The following is a 19,226-nucleotide window of genomic DNA, read 5'->3' as shown; positions in this document are numbered from 1 at the left end:
TTCCAGTGCTAACAACAAAGAGATACAGTAAAGGGAGAAAGAAGATATTAAAAAGGGGGTAAACCACAGAAACACTTATACACACACACACACACATTAATACACCCACATATTAACACACATCCTATATTTGTGCTACTTATATTTATGACAAATTTGAGAAGAAAAAGAAAAGGCTGGCTTTATAAAAGCCAGAAGTGTTCTAAAAGAAGACAAGAAGCACCCCTGAGCTACTTGTAGAAGGTAAGGACCCAAACAAGAGGCAAACACTATTGACAACTGCTTTGAAAATGGAAGGTGTTCAACGACTGCTAAGAAATATTATTAATGTATTAAATATAAAACTGAGGGCTGGAGACAGAGTAAGGTTAGGCCGTACATGCTGGCAAGGAGGGCAGAACCATTCTCCATCAGGGATGATCATCAGAGGAGGGCGGAGGCAGGCAGTGTGGTATCCACTGTCACAAGAATCACACAGAAGAATCTGAAACAAACCACATTAATATCAACACCTGCACTTTGTTAAAATAACGGCACTTCTTTCTTTTTTGAGACAATTTTTTGCTATAGTAATAGTGCAAGCTAAGCTGGTACTTGCTTTGTAGCCCAGGCTGGGCTTAAACTCAGCAATATTCCTGTCTCAGCCTTGGGAGTGCTGGGTTTATAAAGGTATGAGACCTCATTCCTGGTGAAAATAATGGCATTTCAGTACCTTAGGATACTACCACAAACTATATGAGGAACTAGATGGTATCTGCACACAGCCAATGAATGAAGAAATAGCTCATTTGATAATTAGGGATGAGAAAATCCCAGCGCTGGGAAGGCAGATCTGAGCCCAATGCCAGCATGGGTACTGAGTGAGTCCAGGACAGCCAGGGCTGCACAGAGAAACCCTGTCTCACAAACAAACACACACACATGAGAAATTAAAAAGCACTCCCACTAACAACCTAAGAAAACACTATGGTGCAGAACTTAGTGAAATGTTAGTCTTTTCTGAATTGTAATCAATTTCTAGTTTGCCACAGGGTGATCTCAGATTCTTTATAATGGAATTTTAAAGTTCAAGCGTAATAAAGTAGACTAACACATATGGAATTATAAAATATTTCCATTTTAATTATATTTCCATTATCTATATATAAGAAAGTTTTCTTTTGTTTTTTTTTTTGTTTTTTGTAAATTCAGATAAGGAAGAGACTGACACACAGGAAAAGACTAAAGTGTCAGAGCCATCTTATTTGAACACCAACATCACCACCAACTAGTTTTACCTGATATTTTACCGCAATGAACTCAAGGTGAACCAGTTATTTAAAACCAGTTTACTGTAAGTATTTAACTAAAAAAGTATTTTTTAAAATATTTTTAGATTTATAGGTAAGTTACATAGATATTACAGTATGCACATACGTCTTTGAACTTTTCACAAGAATATGATTTTTTTTCTTTGAAACGAGGTCCTGTTCTACAACTGGCCTCAAAGTTTCAGTCCACCTGCTCCAGCTCCCCAAATGTTAAGGTTAGAGGGCTGCGCCACAATGCCCAGTTACAAGGTTAAAATCTTACCAACCACTGCCCAAACTAACAACAGCATCAACAGAACAGTCTGATAAGACCTTTTCTGAACTAATGTCATTTTTCTGATTACAGAACCAAAGAGACTGTACGCGTTTGGTTGTTTCCCTACTCTCACCCTCTGGTACTAACATGTTTACCTTTTCTTTCTGTGGCTTTGAGAGTTTGTAGACTATCAGATGTCAAACATTTCATGAACAACTCTGAATAAGAGGTTGTATTTCCAAATGGTTATAGTGGTGTCCGTGTTTAAGAGAAGAACGTTCTGCTTATGCTGTCAAATCATCAGAGTGTCTCAGTGTTCTATTGCTGTGAGGAGACACCATGGCCACAGCAACTTTTATAAAAGAAAGCATTTGATTGGGCTGGCGTACAGTTTTAGAGGTTTCGTCTATTATCATCATGGCAGAGAGTACGAGAGCACAAAGGAAGACATCTGCTGGAGTAACTGAGAGTTCTATGTCCTTATCTGAAGGCAGCAGAAAGACAGAGACTGAGGCTGGTGTGGGCTTTTGAAACCTCAAAGCCCACCCCAGAGACACACTTCCTCCAACAAGGCTACACCTCCTAATTCTTAAAATAGTTCCATTCCCTGGTAACTAAACATTCAAATACACGTGCTGATAGAAGCCATTCTTTTTAAAAAAAAAAAAAAAAATACGTGTATGTGTGTGTTTGTGTATTATGAACTATATGTACAGTTAACACTGAAGGTCAGAGGAAGGCACTTGATCTCCTGGAACTCAAGTTACAGACACTTATAAGCTGACATGTGGGTGCTGGGAATTGAACCCAGGTCCTCTGGAAGACCTAGGTTCTTTTTTTTTTTTACATTTAAATTTTTTTAAATTAGTTTATTCACTTTGTATCCCAGCTGTAGCTCCCACCCCAACCACTCCCAATCCCATCCTCCCCCGCTCTTCTTCTATGCTCCTCCCCCAGTCCAATGATAGGGGAGGTCTTCCTACCCTTCCATCTTACTCTAGTCTCCCAGGTCTCATCAGGACTGGCTGCATTGTCTTCCTGTGTGCACTGGTAAAGCTGCTCCCCTCTCAGGTGGAAGTGATCAGAGAGCCAGCCCATGTCAGAGACAGTCCCTGTTCCTATTACTGGGATACCCTCTTGGACACTGAGCTGCCATGGGCTACATCTGTGCAGGGGTTCTAGGTTATCTCCATACATGGTCCTTGGTTGGAATATCAGTCTCAGAAAAAGACCCCTGGGCCCAGATTTTTTTATTCTGTTGCTCTTTGTGGAGCTTCTGTCCCCTCCAGGTCTTTCTATCTCCCCCTTCTTTCATAGGATTCCCTACACTCTGCCCAAAGTTTGGCTATGAGTCTCAGCTTATGTTTTGATACCCTGACGAGTACAGTCTTTCAGAGTCCCTGTGTGGTAGGCATCTGTCCTGTTCCCTGTTTTCTTCCTCTTCCGATGTCCATCCTGTTTGCCTTTCTGAATGAAGATTGAGCATCTTACCCAGGATCCTCCTCCTTGATTAGCTTCCTTAGGTATACAGATTTTAGTATGATTATCCTACATTATATGCCTAATGTCCACTTATAAGTGAGTATATACCATGTGTGTCTTTCTGCTTCTGGGATACCTCACTCAGGATGAGCTTTTCTAGATCCCACCATTTGCCTGCAAATTTCATGATTTCCTTGTTTTTAATTGCTGAGTAGTGTTCTATTGTGTAAATGTCCCACAATTTCTGTATCCCTTCCTCAACTGAGGGACATCTGGGTTGTTTCCAGCTTCTGGCTATTACAAATAAAGCTGCTACAAACATGGTTGAGCAAATGTCCTTGTTGTATACTTGAGCATATTTTGGATATATGCCTAGGAGTGGTATGGCTGGATCTTCAGATAGCGCTATTCCTAGTTGTCTGAGAAAGTGCCAGATTGATTTCCAAAGTGGTTGTACAAGTCTACATTCCCACCAGCAATGGAGCTGGTTATGGGTTGGCAGGATTAACATAGTAAAAGTGGCCATCTTACCAAAAGCAATCTACAAATTCAATGCAATTCCCATCAAATTACCAACACAACTCTTTACAGACCTTGAAAGAAAAATTCTCAACTTCATATGGAATAACAAGAAACCCAGAATCGCTAAAACAATCCTCTACGATAAAAGATCTTCTGGAGGTATCTTCATCCCTAATCCCAAGCTGTACTATTGAGCAACAGTCATAAAATCTGCATGGTATTGGCATAGAAACAGAATGGTGGAATAGAAGACCCAGAAATAAACCCAACACTTATAGACACTTTGTTTTTTTCACAAAGATGCCAAAACCATACAATGGAAAAAAGATAGCATCTTCAACAAATGGTGCTAGTCTAACTGGATGTCTACATGTAGAAAAATGCAAATAGTTATCACCCTGCACAAAACGAAAGTCCAAGTGGGTCAAAGACCTCAATATAAAAATGGACACACTAAACCTGCTAGAAGAAAAAGTGGGGAAGAGCCTTGAACTCACTGGCACAGGCGACAACTTCCTGATCAGAACACTAACAGCATAAGCTCTAAGAGCAACAATCAATAAATGGGACCTCATGAAACTGAAAAGCTTCTGTAAAGCAAAGGACACTGTCGTCAGAACAAAATGACAGCCTACAGACTGGGAAAAGATCTTCATCAACCCTATATCTGACAGAGGGCTAATATCCAGAATATATGAAGAACTCAAGAAGTTAAACAGCAACAAATCAAGTAATCCAATTAAAAAATGGGGAACAGAGCTAAACAGAGAATTCTCAATAGAGGAACATCGAATGGCAGAGAAACACTTAAAAGAAATGCTCAACATCCTTAGTCATCAGGGAGATGCAAATCAAAACGACCTGAGATTTCACCTCGCACCCATCAGAATGGCTAAACTCAAAAACTCAACTGACAACAGATGCTGGAGAGGTTGTGGAGGAAGACCTGGGTTCTTAAGTAACTGTTCTTAATTGCCGAGCCATCTCTTTAGCCACTTCTTCTCCACAACCCCCATCCCCGGCTTTTTTTTTTTTTTTTTTTTGAGACAGGGTCTCACTAAGTAGCTCTGGCTGTCCTGGAACTAACTATGTAGTTTCAAACTCACAGAGATCCAACTCCCTCTGTCTCCTGAGTGCTGGGATTAAAGGAGTATACCACCACACCAGGCTTTATGGAGGCCATTCTCATTCAAACTACCACACAAGGAATATATGACATTAATACAGATTATTATTGGTGATATTAACTTTGATCACTTAGCTAAAGAAGTATCTATTTTTCTACTTTGACGTTACACTGTTTACATTTCATAATCTACCTTCAAAATAAATCCCACTGAGCCTGTGACTAACATCTATTAATTCCACCTACGAGGGAAGCAGGGGCAGGAATATCAGATTTTGAGGCTAACATGGGCAACATCTTGAAACCCTTCTGGAAATGATGAATGAATGAATGAATGAATGAATGAATGAATGAATGAATAACGGGGCAGGGAAAGCAGTCCCATGGTAGATGTGTGAATAGCTTGCATTCGAATCACCAGTAACACACAAATAAATGAATAAAAACAACAAAACCAGAACAAAGGAATACACATTCAGCCTATACTCAAGGAGAGAGGCCAAAGTTTTCTAGGACTAGGAGTATTGAAGGATTTTGGCATATTAATAAAAATTACTACAGTAATTAATAAATTCACAGGTGTTTACAAGAACGATATAATCAAGTTACTCAAGCATCCTTCTTCTCTTCAGGCCTGCCCGTCATGTTTAGACCCGGCACGATCTCTGCCTCAGCAGTGCTGCCTGCACCACGCAAGCGCGCGCGCGCACACACACACACACACCTGTATTTCTACCTGTATTAAAATGAATTCAGTATAATCCCTCCAACTCTAACCAGCTTCAAAGAATTCAGACTACCATTGGTCCCAGGAAGAGCCCTGGCTCCTGTTGCACATCCTCCCTATTTGCTCACCTCTGATATTCTGAAACTCTATCCCATTCCACAAAGGACAGAGTTAAAGCTGGAAAACCACCTTCTTTTTGCTATGTATAAAACAGAGTCACTACTCGATTCCAATATCCAACAGTCAGTACCAAACTGTATTAGCAGTGTTTACCAACTGTAAAATTCATTACTTTGGTATACGTAGACTAAGCAAGGCACCCACTTTCACTCATCACATTATTTCTACAAAAAAATAACCTAGATTTCAAATCAACTTTACATTTTAATTTACTTCTGAAAGACTTGTCTTACATGACAACAAAACTTCAAATCCCACCAAATAACTATTTCTATGTACGAACTTGCAAGTCTCAGGCAATAATTTATTGCTTTTAACTAAAACAACTAGAATAGACAGGAGTTCTAAATTTACTGAATACATAACTTTTCTGCTCTCCAAGAACAAGGACCATTAATTTTTTTAACGAATACAATAGTGGTTTATCGTTGCTTCTAATTTTGATTTTGGAGTATCTTCAAGTCTGGGGCATAAAAAAACCCTACCAGACTGTAGAACTTCAGTCTCTAACAGCATTCTCTTGCCCTAGTAAAAATTCCCAACTACTTACAACGACAAACTATCAAACTCTTATAAGTTGCCATGGTCATGGTGCTTCATCACAGTAACACAAGAGCAAATAATACATGGGTTAGTCTTAAGAACCAACTTAATGAGATCCAGGCCACCCAGGGCCAATAGTGAGACCCCACCTTAAAAAACACAACAAAATTCAAATCATGATCAACCCCAGGAGCAGTGGATAACTCCAAACAAGCAGAGCCTAGCCCTCAGATGAGCACTGCTGTCTCAGAGCAGGTACGTACGAGTTCTGGATGGTTCGGAAGGCCACACTTTTTGCACGGTTCATCATCATCTGGAAGAACTGCGTCTTCACTTTCCTTTGCTTCCTCCTCTTCTGAGGCCGCAGAGGATTTGTCACTATCAGACCCTTCAGTTTCATCATTGCTGGAGTATTTCCACCTGCCACGTGTCCGAGAGCCAGTCCATCGAACTTTGCCTTTGGGTTTTACCTTGCATAATTAAAAGATAACATAACTGGGCATGAGAATGTTTTCAGATTTCTCCAGGCTACATTTAGCTGACACAGAAAGAGAAGATGAAAACGGTTAACTCTTGACATCAGGTCTGTCTACTACTAAGTTTTGGTATGTGTTTTTATTATTTTTTTTCTGTATTTTTTGGGAGTCTTAAAAATGGGATTATACAATGGCATTATGTCTTATAAATATGCCAAAAACAGCTGTATGAGCTTGTTCACATATCTGGGTGGTTGTTTCCCATTTTTTCACTTTCACAATGCACCCTCATTGATGTTAATGTTTGCATCCATCTTTGTGGTTAGGATAAATTCCTTGAACAGGATCCTGGGTCAAAGGCCATGAACACTTACAGGCTAAACCAACAGCAGGAAGATATACTGACACAATTATTTTTCAAAAAATTAAACTCTAAATTACAAACAAAATTTTCAAAGCAGGTCAGACCTGCATATAAACAATCCCAATAAATTTTTAAATTATTATAATCTAGAGTAAAAGCTGATTATGATATATCATTTTATTCCCTAGTTTTAGTTTTTTAAGTCCTATTTCACTTCATTGCTTTGTGAAAGGCCTCTAGGAGAGAACAAAATAATTCTAACATTAAAAAAAAAAATAAGGTTCCCAAAATAATTAAAAATTCCACATTTCAGGGAACAAAGATGACTGACAATGAACAAATAACCTGGCCATTAAAAATGGGAGAAAAAAAAAAAGTAGTACTTTTAACAGCAAAATCCCATGAATTAAAGTCAGACAGTCATAGAAAAGAAAATTCCTGCTTGTAAAATTAATGAGGAAAATGGATACTCTTATACACTGGCAATGGGGTGGCACAGTAATAGAGATTTTGACGGGCAATGTGACAATAACTATCAATCTTATAATACACATGCCCCTTGACCCAGTAATTCCAATTCTAGGAGTCTATTCTAAAGAAATACTCACTTATGTCCAATAGGATCTTCAATGCAGCATTGCCTGTAATAGTGAAAAATGGGAAACAACCTAAATGTCAATTAATAAGGGAGTAATTAAATAAACTGAGGTATATCCACACTATGAAATACTTTGTGGCCACAAATAAATATAAAGAGGACTGTCACTTCTGACACAAGAATAGAGACAATACTGTTAAGTGGAAAAAAAACAAAACAAAAAAGTTTGATCCAATTATATTAAAAATTTTATAAACAAATGTTTATTAGTGTATACACGAATGCTTAGAAGAGAAGCATGAGGCCTGTACATGCCAAGCTGTTCCTATGGGGAGCTTAATTTTAGATGCTACAACTCCACAGGCACATTACTAGTGGGATAACTTATAGAGTGTTTTCTCAGAACTGCTGGCAATAGAAAAAGAATCTAAAAACATTGTATGGTTGAAATGTAGTATGTGGAATAACTGAGAAAGAGAGGGAGATTTATTATTGTCTTTGAATAGTGATCTCAACACAAAGCTATAAACAATTTAGATCCAAATTGATTAAAATTAATTAATCCAAATTAATTAAAATTGACAACACAGGCTTTCGAGATGGCTCAATCATTAAAGCATCTGTCATACAAGCAAGAGGACCGGAATCTGGATGCCCACGACCCACATAACAAGCCATGCAAGGCAGTATGCACCTGCAACCCTATGAGGTAGGGACACAGAGAGGTGGACTGCTGAAGATCACCGGCTAACTAGCTGAGCTGAGCCCCTGAGCTTCAAGTTGTTTCACAAAGTAAGAGGTTGAAGGATAGAAGAAGCCAGCCGACGTTCACACATCCACACACATCCACATGAATACATCCACATTATCACACACATACACATGAAAGAAATTTGACTGAAAACTTAGTGACCAGCACAATGGCATGCTCAGTGGGTAAAAGCGCTTACTGTCAAGCCTAATTTGATTCCTATAATCCACATCGTGGAAGCAGAGAAGATACTTGCAAGTCCTTCTCTGACCTCTACAAGCATATGTCCAACAAGGAGACTAATATTTTAAAAATACTAAAAATTTTTAATTTTAATGAAAAAAAAAACACTAAAAATATTTAAAAATACTAAAAATTCAAAAATTTTCTCCATTGAAAACTTGGTGGAAATTTTACCTTGCTCACTTTAGAATTTGCATCCTTTTCTGCTTTTTTCAGGTGTTCCTTCTTTTCTGCTTTCTGCAAAGCTGCAGCCTCTCCTTCCGCTCCATCCTCTCCTTCTGCTCTTCTCTTATCGGCTTTCTGGTCTCTGATCTCAGCTACTTTTGCTGTGGGCCTAGATATTCTCGGAGACCTTCTTAAAGTTCGGCCTATGCTTGTTTTCTCTTCTTCCTTCCCCACCTTCTTTTCCTTGCTTTCAGTGTCAACAATTTGTGGGGGACAATCTGGCTTCTTCTTCCGACTAGATATCCTAATTGTCAATTTGATGCCTTCCTTCTGCCTTTCAGAAGTGATCTCTGTATTTTCTGAAGCAGCACTGTCTCCCTCAGCAACTAACTTATATTTAAATTTGCTTTTTTGCACAGAGCTCTTTGTCTCAGAAGTATCCTCCATGCCAGAGGCCTGGGCACTGTCCAGATTCGCCATTTCTACCTTCAAGGACTCAGAATTCTCTTTTAGAATTTCTGGGCTTGCACTTTCAAGGGACTGACCTTCACTTGAACCTCTGCTTAGACATTCTACACCTTTTCTTTCTGAAGTCAGTTTCTCCTTGGGATCAGTCATCTCAGGTAGAAGGGGAGTTTCGGGCACTTCAGAAGAATCTGGCTTTTCCGATTCTACAGCACTCCTTACAGCCTCTTCTGGTATTGGACTCAATCTTTGTATGTCTTTATCAACCAAAGTCTTCTTGGCCTTCTCCACCTTTTCCAGGCATTCAATGCCTGGTGTGTGGTTCTCAGTCTTACTTTTTGGGGCCTTTTCTTCAACTTTTATATTGCAGGATTCACTGGCAGATAAAGGAGGTTTCGAAGAGAGATCTGTTACTTTCTCAGGAGGCTCAAGATGCATTTCCGAGTTTGGAGGCCCAGGCTCCTCTAACCCTCTTTTCTGACTGTGGCTCTCTAAGACAGGCACAGAGCTATCTAGAGCCTTGCCTAGAGGGACCTCTTTCTCAAACTCACTTGTCTTTGTGCTTATGACAGAATTTAAGCACTCTGCACCATTTCCCTCCAGAATGGCATTTCCTTCCTTAGAAGGGATGTTAGAGTGATCTTCCTTTGTATCACAAAGTTGTGTTTCCATTTGTTCTGTCTTAAAATTTGGAGTTGCTTTGTCATCACTAATTTCTCCATTTACAAGTTGTTTCCCTTCATGACTCAAAGCACTGATGGCAGAGACCCGTTTACAAGTCTCTTCCTCTTGCTTTACCTCATCTTTTAAAAACTCTTTTGTTGGAGTAGCTGATTTACACAAAGGCCCTTTGACTGGACTGTCAAAGTCATCACTCAGCTTAATTTCACGTTTTTTTAGTGGTATTTTGGCTTGCTGGTCATTTTTAAGCTTCTCTGTTTCCTCAGTAGATTTCTCTGTGATGTCTTGAGAAGATTTGATGTTGCCACCAAATTCTACCCGCTCGGGTTCCTGTGTGCCTGTCCTCTCCAAGCTGCCTTTGAGATCTTTTGAGTCCACTCTGCACTCCTTTACTTCTACTTTAATGGGTTTGACATTTTCCTTGAAGGAATCACTTTCCTCTCTGATAATCTTTTTCTCCTCAGTCTCTGACAAAGGTTTTTCTAGCTTTACAATGACTGGCAGTTTCACGAGCTCCTTTTCATCTTCTTTTTCAATTTTCACAGCTGTTTCTTCTAGAACACTGGCCACACAATGCTTTCCGGAATCTAATGACTGGTCATCAACTTTTGTCTTTTCGTTTTCCTTTGATTTCTCTAAAACAAAAAAAAGAAGTTTTTAGTTTAAAAAAGTATCTTACACAATATAATACTTATTTCAATCTCAAAATGTAGCTTTTTGTAACTGGTTTATCTGGATCATAAAAACCTGGATCAAGAAAAACACTGTGAGTCACACTCTCTAGATATTGTAATAAAGGTTCAGACATCTGCTATCTGCACTTAGTGTCAGTGCTTTTGATGGAATGCAAATATTTATACAGCTCAAGTAATTTAGTACAAATCAGGGGCTGTCTCAAAATGCTTTATAAAATAGTTCCAAAGATCAAATTTTTAGAAATGTTCTTGTATACAAGTCACTAAGTATTTCAGGTCACCAAGGTAACATGAACACTGTAATGGGAAAATGAAGAGACAAAGAAAAATGCCCATAAGTCTAATCCCTACAAGCAATCACTGCTAATGGTTTTACGTTATTTTTCTCTATCTTTAATTGCATATATTTTTCACAAAAATGGAGTCATGTTGTCCTATTTTTTTCTCTGAAACATCAGCACTTTTTTGCTGATGTCTCCTGAGGACAGAAGCCTGCATCCTGGGCAAACCAGGCAAGTATCTGCTTCTTTCCTTACCAATACTTGTAAAATGTCTGCCAAAAATATTAGTATTTATTATGTATTTTTATTAATTATGTACAATATTGCACATAAAATCAACAAGGCGTGGCACAGGCAAGCTCTTAATGGTGGCTAATTATCATATTATTAGGAAAACCTTTAATCTTTTAAGCCTACTTAAAATCTATTCAAATTTTAACACTTTCTCTATAAGGAATGATTTACTGAGGTTATTATTTATTACTTTATGTATGTTTTTGACAGCACTAGCTCCTCAGAATCCTAATTATTTATTCACACTTTTATTTGTCCTACTAGTCTCAGAATTATTCTTCTAGGACAAAATCATAGATTATCTATATACAACACTCAAAACACCTGCTGATCTAACTGAATAAACTGTAGCATAAATGTAAAAAAAATTTAAATATACTTATTTCTTATTATTATTTATGTATATTATGCAAATGCACGTGGAGGCCAAAAGCATCAAATTCTTTACAGCTATGCTGAAGGGTATCTGATCACCCTCTGAACCCCAAGACTGTGTTGTTTACTGGAAAAAATCTATTTCTAGTTGTGGTATGGCTCAGCCCTAGCACACACCTTTAATCCAAGAGCTTTTTGCTCTTGGCCAAGAGGCAAAGGAAGCAGCCATTTGACAGGGAGTGAAATAAGGAAAAACATCATAGATAGTGAGATAAGTCAGGAGGACAGATAGAGAGATGCACAGGAAGTAGAAGGGAGGAACATTCAGTTTGAAGGTTTTTTGAGAAGGCATGGAAAAGGTGAACTGGATGCTCTCTCTGCTTTCTGGGCTAGCAGGCTTTCACCTCAACATCTAGCTCCTAAATCGTCATAAAACTGAACTATTGAGACTTTGTTAAAATAACGTTTAACACTTCCAGCATGGCATGACCACATGGACAGAGAACATATACCACCTGCAGAGAAACTGAGAAGCCATCAGATTTGGTAAGCCACCTGGGAAGTCCTCAAAGAGAATTAACTATGGCAAATATTATGATACAAAGTACTAAGACCCTGTATAGTACTACTTTAGATGGCTTGAAAATAGAAGCAGAAAATAAAAGGCTAAATGACTTAACTGTAATTGGCTCATATCGATTATGATTATTATTATTTTGGTATTTCATATTTTATCCTTAATAGCCGTAGTGGATTCTTGTACCTTCTCAAAGAAAAAACCTTTGAGATACAGGAAAAAGAAAAATATTAAAGGTGGATTAATAAGCTACAAGGCATCTTGTATCTTATTAGAAAAATACTCAGACACAAAGAGTGGAATTTAAACAAAAACCTACCGCACATGATTAAACTGAAGAGAAATGGACCAAGGTTGTTAGAAAACCAACCTTAGTTTATCCAGTTACTATGTAAGACCCACCAGCAAACCATAGGGACCCCTAGGGTTATGAAGAATTTAAATGGAGTCGCATAAACATACTAGATTTGAGAATTAAGGAAGTGGTTATTTTATATAGTGTACATTCACTTCATGTGAAGCAGATATTAAATTCATGGGCAACTAGAAGAGAATTATCCCCCAAGACAGGAAAGATTTGGCAACAGCAATACTTAAAGCCAGTCCTCAGTTACAGTGATGAACCTGGTGGAAAGAAAGCTAGGGCCATAGAACAATGAAATAGGGCTAGAGGTATTAATGTTTCTCAGGAACAGGTACTAGGTGAAGGTCAACATGCTGAGTTACAAAGGCGGCTTGAACTTGAGGTGCACAACGTGGCACTATGTTGTTTAGCAACTTGAAATGCTTGAGACAAGGTTAAAGACTCAAAAAAAAGGTCTAAGTCATTTACCAAAATTATGCAAGGCCCAAAAAAGCCTTCACTGATTTTTCACTAAGACTGACTTCACCTGTAAATAGAACAAAATTATAATTGAAATCTTTAGCTTCTGAAAATCCTAATTCAGAATGAAAAAGGGTGATCAGGCCTTAAAGGTAAGATCAGCATGAATAGATGAATGGATTAAAAACACACCTGATATTGGATCTCCTATTTATAACGCTACTCCAATCTCAGAAAACAAAACAAAACAAAAAACATAAAATAAAGAATGCTGCCAGGCGCATACACCTGTAATTTCAGCACTTGGGAGATATAAGCAGGAGGATCTCTGTGAGTTCGAGGCCAGCCTGGTCTAAAAAGCAAGTTCAGGACAGCCATGGCTACACAGAGAAACCTCTTTCTGAAAAACAAACAAACAACAACAACAACAACAAAAATACTTTTGAGAAAAATATAAAGAACAGCCACAGAAGCTGGACACAGTAGCATAGTGATACACACTTGTAATCCCAGCACTTGAGGCAGAGCCAGGTGATCTCTTTGAATTCAAGGCCAACAGACTCTACAAAGTGAGTGCAGGACAGCCAAGGCTACACAGAGAAACACTGTCTCAAAAAAGAAAACAAAAAACAAACAAAAAAAATCAGTCACAGACAATTCAGGTTATACATAAGAAAGACATAACAGCTGCAGAGAGACTGGATAGTAGAAAAAATTACTATATTAAATCAGCCTGTATATTTTAAAGATATGTTGACCTCTGAAGGGAAACCAGGATATATGTACATTGGGAAGAGGTTTTAGCTTTGCTTCCACAGGAGAAGAGCTGTGGATACTGTAAAAAATTGACAAAGATTAGATCTGAACAGAAGAGGTCTGAATAAAGAGAGGCAGTGATTCATCAGGCATCATGGTCATTCAGTCCAAACTAACTTACAAAGACTAACAAATGTCTTTCATTTCATCCGACATGAAAAATTAAAAAAATATATTTTCAAATAATTTTCCAAAGGCATACTTTCCTTACTGAATGAAATAAAAAAAAAATGGGTTTTCTTAATTAATTCCATGTTAGAATGTTAAGACTGTGGATTGTCATGTGGCCCATATCATCTTGGATAACAGCTTCTGAGTTTTCTTTTGAAATAAAAAAGTTATTTTTATTGTTTGGTATTAAAAACACAGCTAAGAGATTTAAAAGGTTTCAAGTAAATTCTAAGAGTTACTATAGTTCAAACTTGTTTTCTAAAGCTCTAAAAGCTGGAGTGATTTGGAGCTAAGATAAAGCATTTAAAGACAGCAGCAGATGCCCGTGCCTTTAATCCCAGCAGAGACAGGCAGGACTCTCTAAATTAGTTGTTTTCAAAATTCTCGAGTTGCAAGGTACAGCAGCAGCACTCACTTTAATCCCACCACCCAGGGACAAAACTCAGATACAGCACCTAACTGGAGTGTTTCTACAACAGAGAAACCGCATACCACATTTAGAGATTATTATTTAAAAGCCTCTACAGGGTTACTACAAAGGCAGCTATTTCCAATGGGGACAGGAGCAAAGTTTTGAGAGTTTTGATAAGTTTATCTCTGTCCATGTAAACCTGACCAATACTGAACTAGATAATACGGTAATTGTAGATTGTTGTTTTAAAAAATGAAAATCCCAAAAATTCAATTTTACCAATAAAGACTCAGGAGCCAGCTGCTGGGATGAAAGCCTATTAGCTCAGGGTCAAGAAAGCACACAACTGACTTTCGTACTCAGCTCATGTACCAGATGGAAAAATGCCAAAAGCCAAAAGCCCAAAAGCTTGCTAGCTCAGCAGATGGCCCAGGAGGAAATGGCCTGCTGGCTCACTCAACAGCTCAGGAGGAAAAAGCCAAAAAGATTTTTTTCTTCTCCGTGCTGTCTTAAATACATACCCTTCAACTCAAATTTCCTCCTTCCCCGCCCCCACCCCTTTTAAAAAATATTTATTTATTTATTACATACTTAGTGTTCTTCCTGCATGTGTGCCTGCAGGCCAGAGGAGGACACCAGAACTCATTAGAGATGGTTTTGAACCACCACGTGGTTGCTGGGAACTGAACTCAGGACCTCTGAAAGAACAATCAGTGCTCTTAACCTCTGAGTCATCTCTCCAGCCCCCATAGTCCCTCCTTTCTATTTACTCCCTGTCAGATGGTTTCTGGCAGAAAGCTCTTGGATTAAAGGTGTGTTCTAGGGCTGAACACCACATCAAGAAACAGGTTTTCACAGTTCACAATCCCAGGTTCAGAATGGGATCATTTATATCCTGCAACAATAGATAGTGGCATGTACATGTACATGCAGATGGAACACTCATACATTAAATAAATGAATAAATCTTAAAAAAAAAAAAAAAAAGAAAGGAGTCCACCAACATTTTCCTGTTAGCTTCTACTGCAAATGCTTTCCAAATAGAGAATAAAATCTGGACATTTTACAGGGCATTTTACATTTTACAGAACCTTATACTTAGTCATTGCTAACCACCCTAAGGTCATAAGGATGCCTCCTTACCATGATGAATTGAATCTATTTGAGGCAGAGTCCTTCACAGGCTTAGCCATGGAAGGAAAGGTATCACAGTGAAAACTGGTACCTACCTGAACTCCTTTGTGACCAGGATGTGGTAGCAAGTGTCTGTGCCTTCCCACACTGAGGAAATAGCTCATTTTCCTCTAATCCTCATCACTACACCTCTCACCCCTCCCCCAAAAGAGGCACCTGTTAAACTGTGAAGATCAACTGAATGGCCACAACATTTGGGCTAATGCATGGTTTCCTGATGGTTCATCAATCACTGATGAAACCAAAGCTAATAAACAGTGAGCCTTTAAACAAGGGGGCTGGGAGAGCATGGAATGGCCAGTGCTGAGGAAGGAACACATTGGCAATGCTACAGCTATATGGTCATTAAAATGGAAAACCACTAACTGCAGATAAATGGCAAAGATATATGGTTAGGAGACATGAATGGAAATGGTAACACCTAGCAAAACTTAACATCACATTTATGTAGCTCATACAGGTAAGACAGACAAAACATCTGAAAATAATGAAATAGTGGACAAATTGGCAGCATGTCTAGTTAAGACTAGAATATTAAAATTTTTCCAGGGAACAAAAGCAGAATAAATCAGCAAAATGATATCTTATTCATTCAAAAAACTGGAAAGTTCACCCCTAACACTAAACAAATCAAAGAAAAAGGAAAACCAAATTAAACCAAGACAACTCTATGAGAATAACTATTATAAGGAATACATAGGCAGGCAGTGGTTCACACCTTTAATTCCAGCACTTGGGAGGCAGAGGCAAGTACATAAGAATTACACTGATTTAAATTTAAAAGCTATTGCAAAGGGCAGGCTGAAATTCAAAGTGGATGTCTTTTCTGAACTATAAATAAATATATTTAAACCTTGAATTTATATATAAAGAGAAATGGGAACAGGCATATTTATCAGCACATTCTAAGGTATATGTAGTTTCAAGTTTTCAACAGAACTTTGTAAAATTTCAATTGAAAGATAATACTTTTTCTGTTGCCAAAAAACATTTTGCCCTAGGAAATATGTAATATGCCAAAAAAAGAATGCACCAGAGTTAAGGCTGAGTCAGAGTTTTGCTTTTATCTTTTCAGGAAATTAAAAGCATCTGACTAATGAATCCATAGGCAGTTGGACAAGTACAACATCTGAAGAAAAAGAACAGATCATCAAGAGAAAATGTCCCAAGAGTCAACTGGTTAGGTGGTATTGCCCACCTCCAGCTTGTCTATGCTGCCCTCCAAAGATGAAGTGGCAAATGTCTTTGTGTGGTCCCAATTCCATTAAAACCTAAAGCTGGTTTTGGGGTTGGAGCTTGGCTCGTCTTTTCTAAACACATTCATGCTTATCAGAAGAGCCACCTGGTATGGGACAGAAGATAACAAAAATAAGAGACTATTTTATTGCTACTAATCTCACAATCTTTTCGTTTTCATTTGACTCTCCTAAACTTTTCTAAAGGTATGAACATCATCTCAAAATCTGTAAGATTATTATGTATACATAAACATTCTGTTTGATACTAGTAGTCATAAAGAGTACTAAGTAATTCTAGATATAAGCTTCATCCAGCTTCATGTAGCTTACTGTGTTTTCAAGTTTGAGTCTGAAATAGTTAACTAAGAACAAAGTTTGTCTACCTCAGATGTACCTAATAGATCATGGTCATCAATCTTTTTGGAGATCTGCTGGATATGGAATTTAAAATGTTTCTACCATTCCTGACCCTAACCTTTGAAGTCTCTAAGAAGATGATGGGGCCGCAACGATGAATTGGATTGTGGTACCATTACCCACTGGGAAAAACTGTCCCAGGCCTCTCTTGCCAGGACTCTCTTTCCAGGTTCTGCCCCAGGACTGCCACTAAGCTGACAAAACACCACCCAAAGACCAGCTTCGGACCACAAACTGCTCAGAACATTCAAATTGCTAAGTTCCTGGGAGAATGATTCCAAAATTTTGTATAACTTTGAACTCAAATACATAACCCGAAAAAAGACTGCCAAATACAACTAAGCTGGGCATTGTGGGAAGCTTGGCAAAAACAGTTTCATTATTATAAATAGTTTTGCTGTCAAGAATTAAAATCTTTCCTTTTTATTTAGATAAAAAGGGGGAAATGTTGTAGGATATTTGATTACACTGTGAACCCCGAGGTTGCTATTTACTGGAAAAACCTGTTTCTAGTTGTGCTTTGACTCAGCCCTAGCACACACCTTTAACTCAAGGGCTTTCTGCTTCAATTAAATCCAATCAACCCTAAGTCAAGAGGTGAAGCAAGCAACCAGTTGAAAGGGAGTAACCACATGAGAAAAAACAGAGGAGAAGAGCTTTAGGAGGATGGATAACGAGATGCACAGGAAGTGGAAAGGAGGGACATTCAATCTGTGGTTTTCTGAGCCGGCACAGGAGAAAGGTTTCCCTTTCTTTTTGGATGTCTGCTGAGGAGGAAGGTCAGCTGTTGCTCTCTGAGCTAGCAGGCTTTCACCCAACATGTGTCTCCCTAGTGTTATTGGTAAATTTGAACAACTGATATTTTGTTAAAAAAAAAAAAAACAACACAGCTATAGTTATGAACAGTTATGAGCTGCCTGACATGGATGCTGGAAAGCAAATTCAGGTCCTCTGCAAGAGCAGTACCTGTTCTTAATTCCTGAACAGAATTAAGAATTAATTCTTAATTCCACCTCTTATATCCTCCATCAATACCTTTTAAAAAGTATTTGTGAGGGGCTGGAGAGAAGGCTCAGGGGTTAAGAGCACTGTCTGCTCTTCCAGGAGTCGGAGTTCAATTCCCAGCAACCACACAGTGGCTCACAACCATCTACACCCTTTACTGCCCTTTTCTGGCATGCAGGTGCACATGCAGATACAGAACTCATAAAATAAATAAATACAATCTTAAACAATTCTTTGTTCAAAAAGAAAAAGTTTTTGTGAACAAGTAAGAAAGTAAGATCCATGCAAGGTTTGACAGATTAAAGCAACGCTATGCTACACAGTGTGCCAAAGTACCATTCAGCAGATTTAAAACAATATTTAAAATAGCAGATATTAAAGCCATCAAAATATAAAGGAGAGGAGAAAGCACGTGCTGGGGCATCTCTTAGACAAGCTGGACCCTGCAACAGGGTGGACCCCTGGGGCGGAGATCATGGAGACTGGAGAAGCCACCTCTAACCAGACAGGGCTCCCCATGGAGGGAGGGAAACACCAACCCACCCCCAAAAAAATTCCACCCAGAAATTAGCCTGCCTATAGAATATGCAGGGTTAAAGGTAGAGCACAAACTGAGGAAATGTGCAACCAATGCTCAATCCGAGACCCACTCCTTGGACGAGAGCCAAGCCCTGAAACTACCGATGACACTCTACTGATGGGAGTTCAGTATGGCTGTCCTCTAAGGCTCTGCCCAGCAACAGATCAAAACAGAAATGGAGACTCACGGCCAAACAATGGACAGAGCACAGGAAGCCTTATAGAAGAGTGGGAAGAAATAGAAAGGCCAGGAGGGGACAGGAGCTCCACAAGAAGACCAACAGTCCCAACTAACCTGGGCCCAGAGGGACTTTTGGAAACTGGGACCATGCATGGACTAGACCTAGGCTCTCTACAGATATATACCCAACAGGAGCTTAACCTCCAGGTGGGTCCCCTAGAAAGGGGAAGGGAGGCTGTCTCTGACATGGTATACCTTTTGCGTGTTCTTTGATTACTT

At 38.7% G+C, this 19,226-nt stretch overlaps 1 protein-coding gene and 1 long non-coding RNA gene across 2 annotated transcripts in view; one reads left to right on the top strand and one right to left on the bottom strand.

Annotated features, from left to right (window-relative positions):
* Rsf1 (remodeling and spacing factor 1) overlaps positions 1-19,226 on the bottom strand; it is a 122,015-nt gene that overhangs the window by 23,698 nt on the left and 79,091 nt on the right. Inside the window, exons 6-8 of the mRNA XM_021634798.2 lie at positions 8,753-10,524; positions 6,410-6,616; positions 380-484 (exon numbers count right to left, since the gene is read on the bottom strand). Of these exons, the coding sequence (XP_021490473.1) occupies positions 380-484; positions 6,410-6,616; positions 8,753-10,524 (2,084 nt within the window). The remainder of the gene's footprint in view (positions 1-379; positions 485-6,409; positions 6,617-8,752; positions 10,525-19,226) is intronic.
* LOC132647263 (uncharacterized) lies at positions 6,636-17,532 on the top strand. The gene is made up of 4 exons (XR_009585630.1): positions 6,636-6,751; positions 8,175-8,293; positions 12,014-12,080; positions 16,603-17,532. It is a non-coding gene; the product is annotated as an uncharacterized LOC132647263 (long non-coding RNA).

This window comes from Meriones unguiculatus, chromosome 14 (assembly GCF_030254825.1).
Source record: "Meriones unguiculatus strain TT.TT164.6M chromosome 14, Bangor_MerUng_6.1, whole genome shotgun sequence".
Classification (NCBI taxonomy): Eukaryota; Metazoa; Chordata; class Mammalia; order Rodentia; family Muridae; genus Meriones; species Meriones unguiculatus.
The sequence above is the reverse complement of the archived record's forward strand: the minus strand, read 5'-3'. Positions and strand labels throughout refer to the sequence as shown.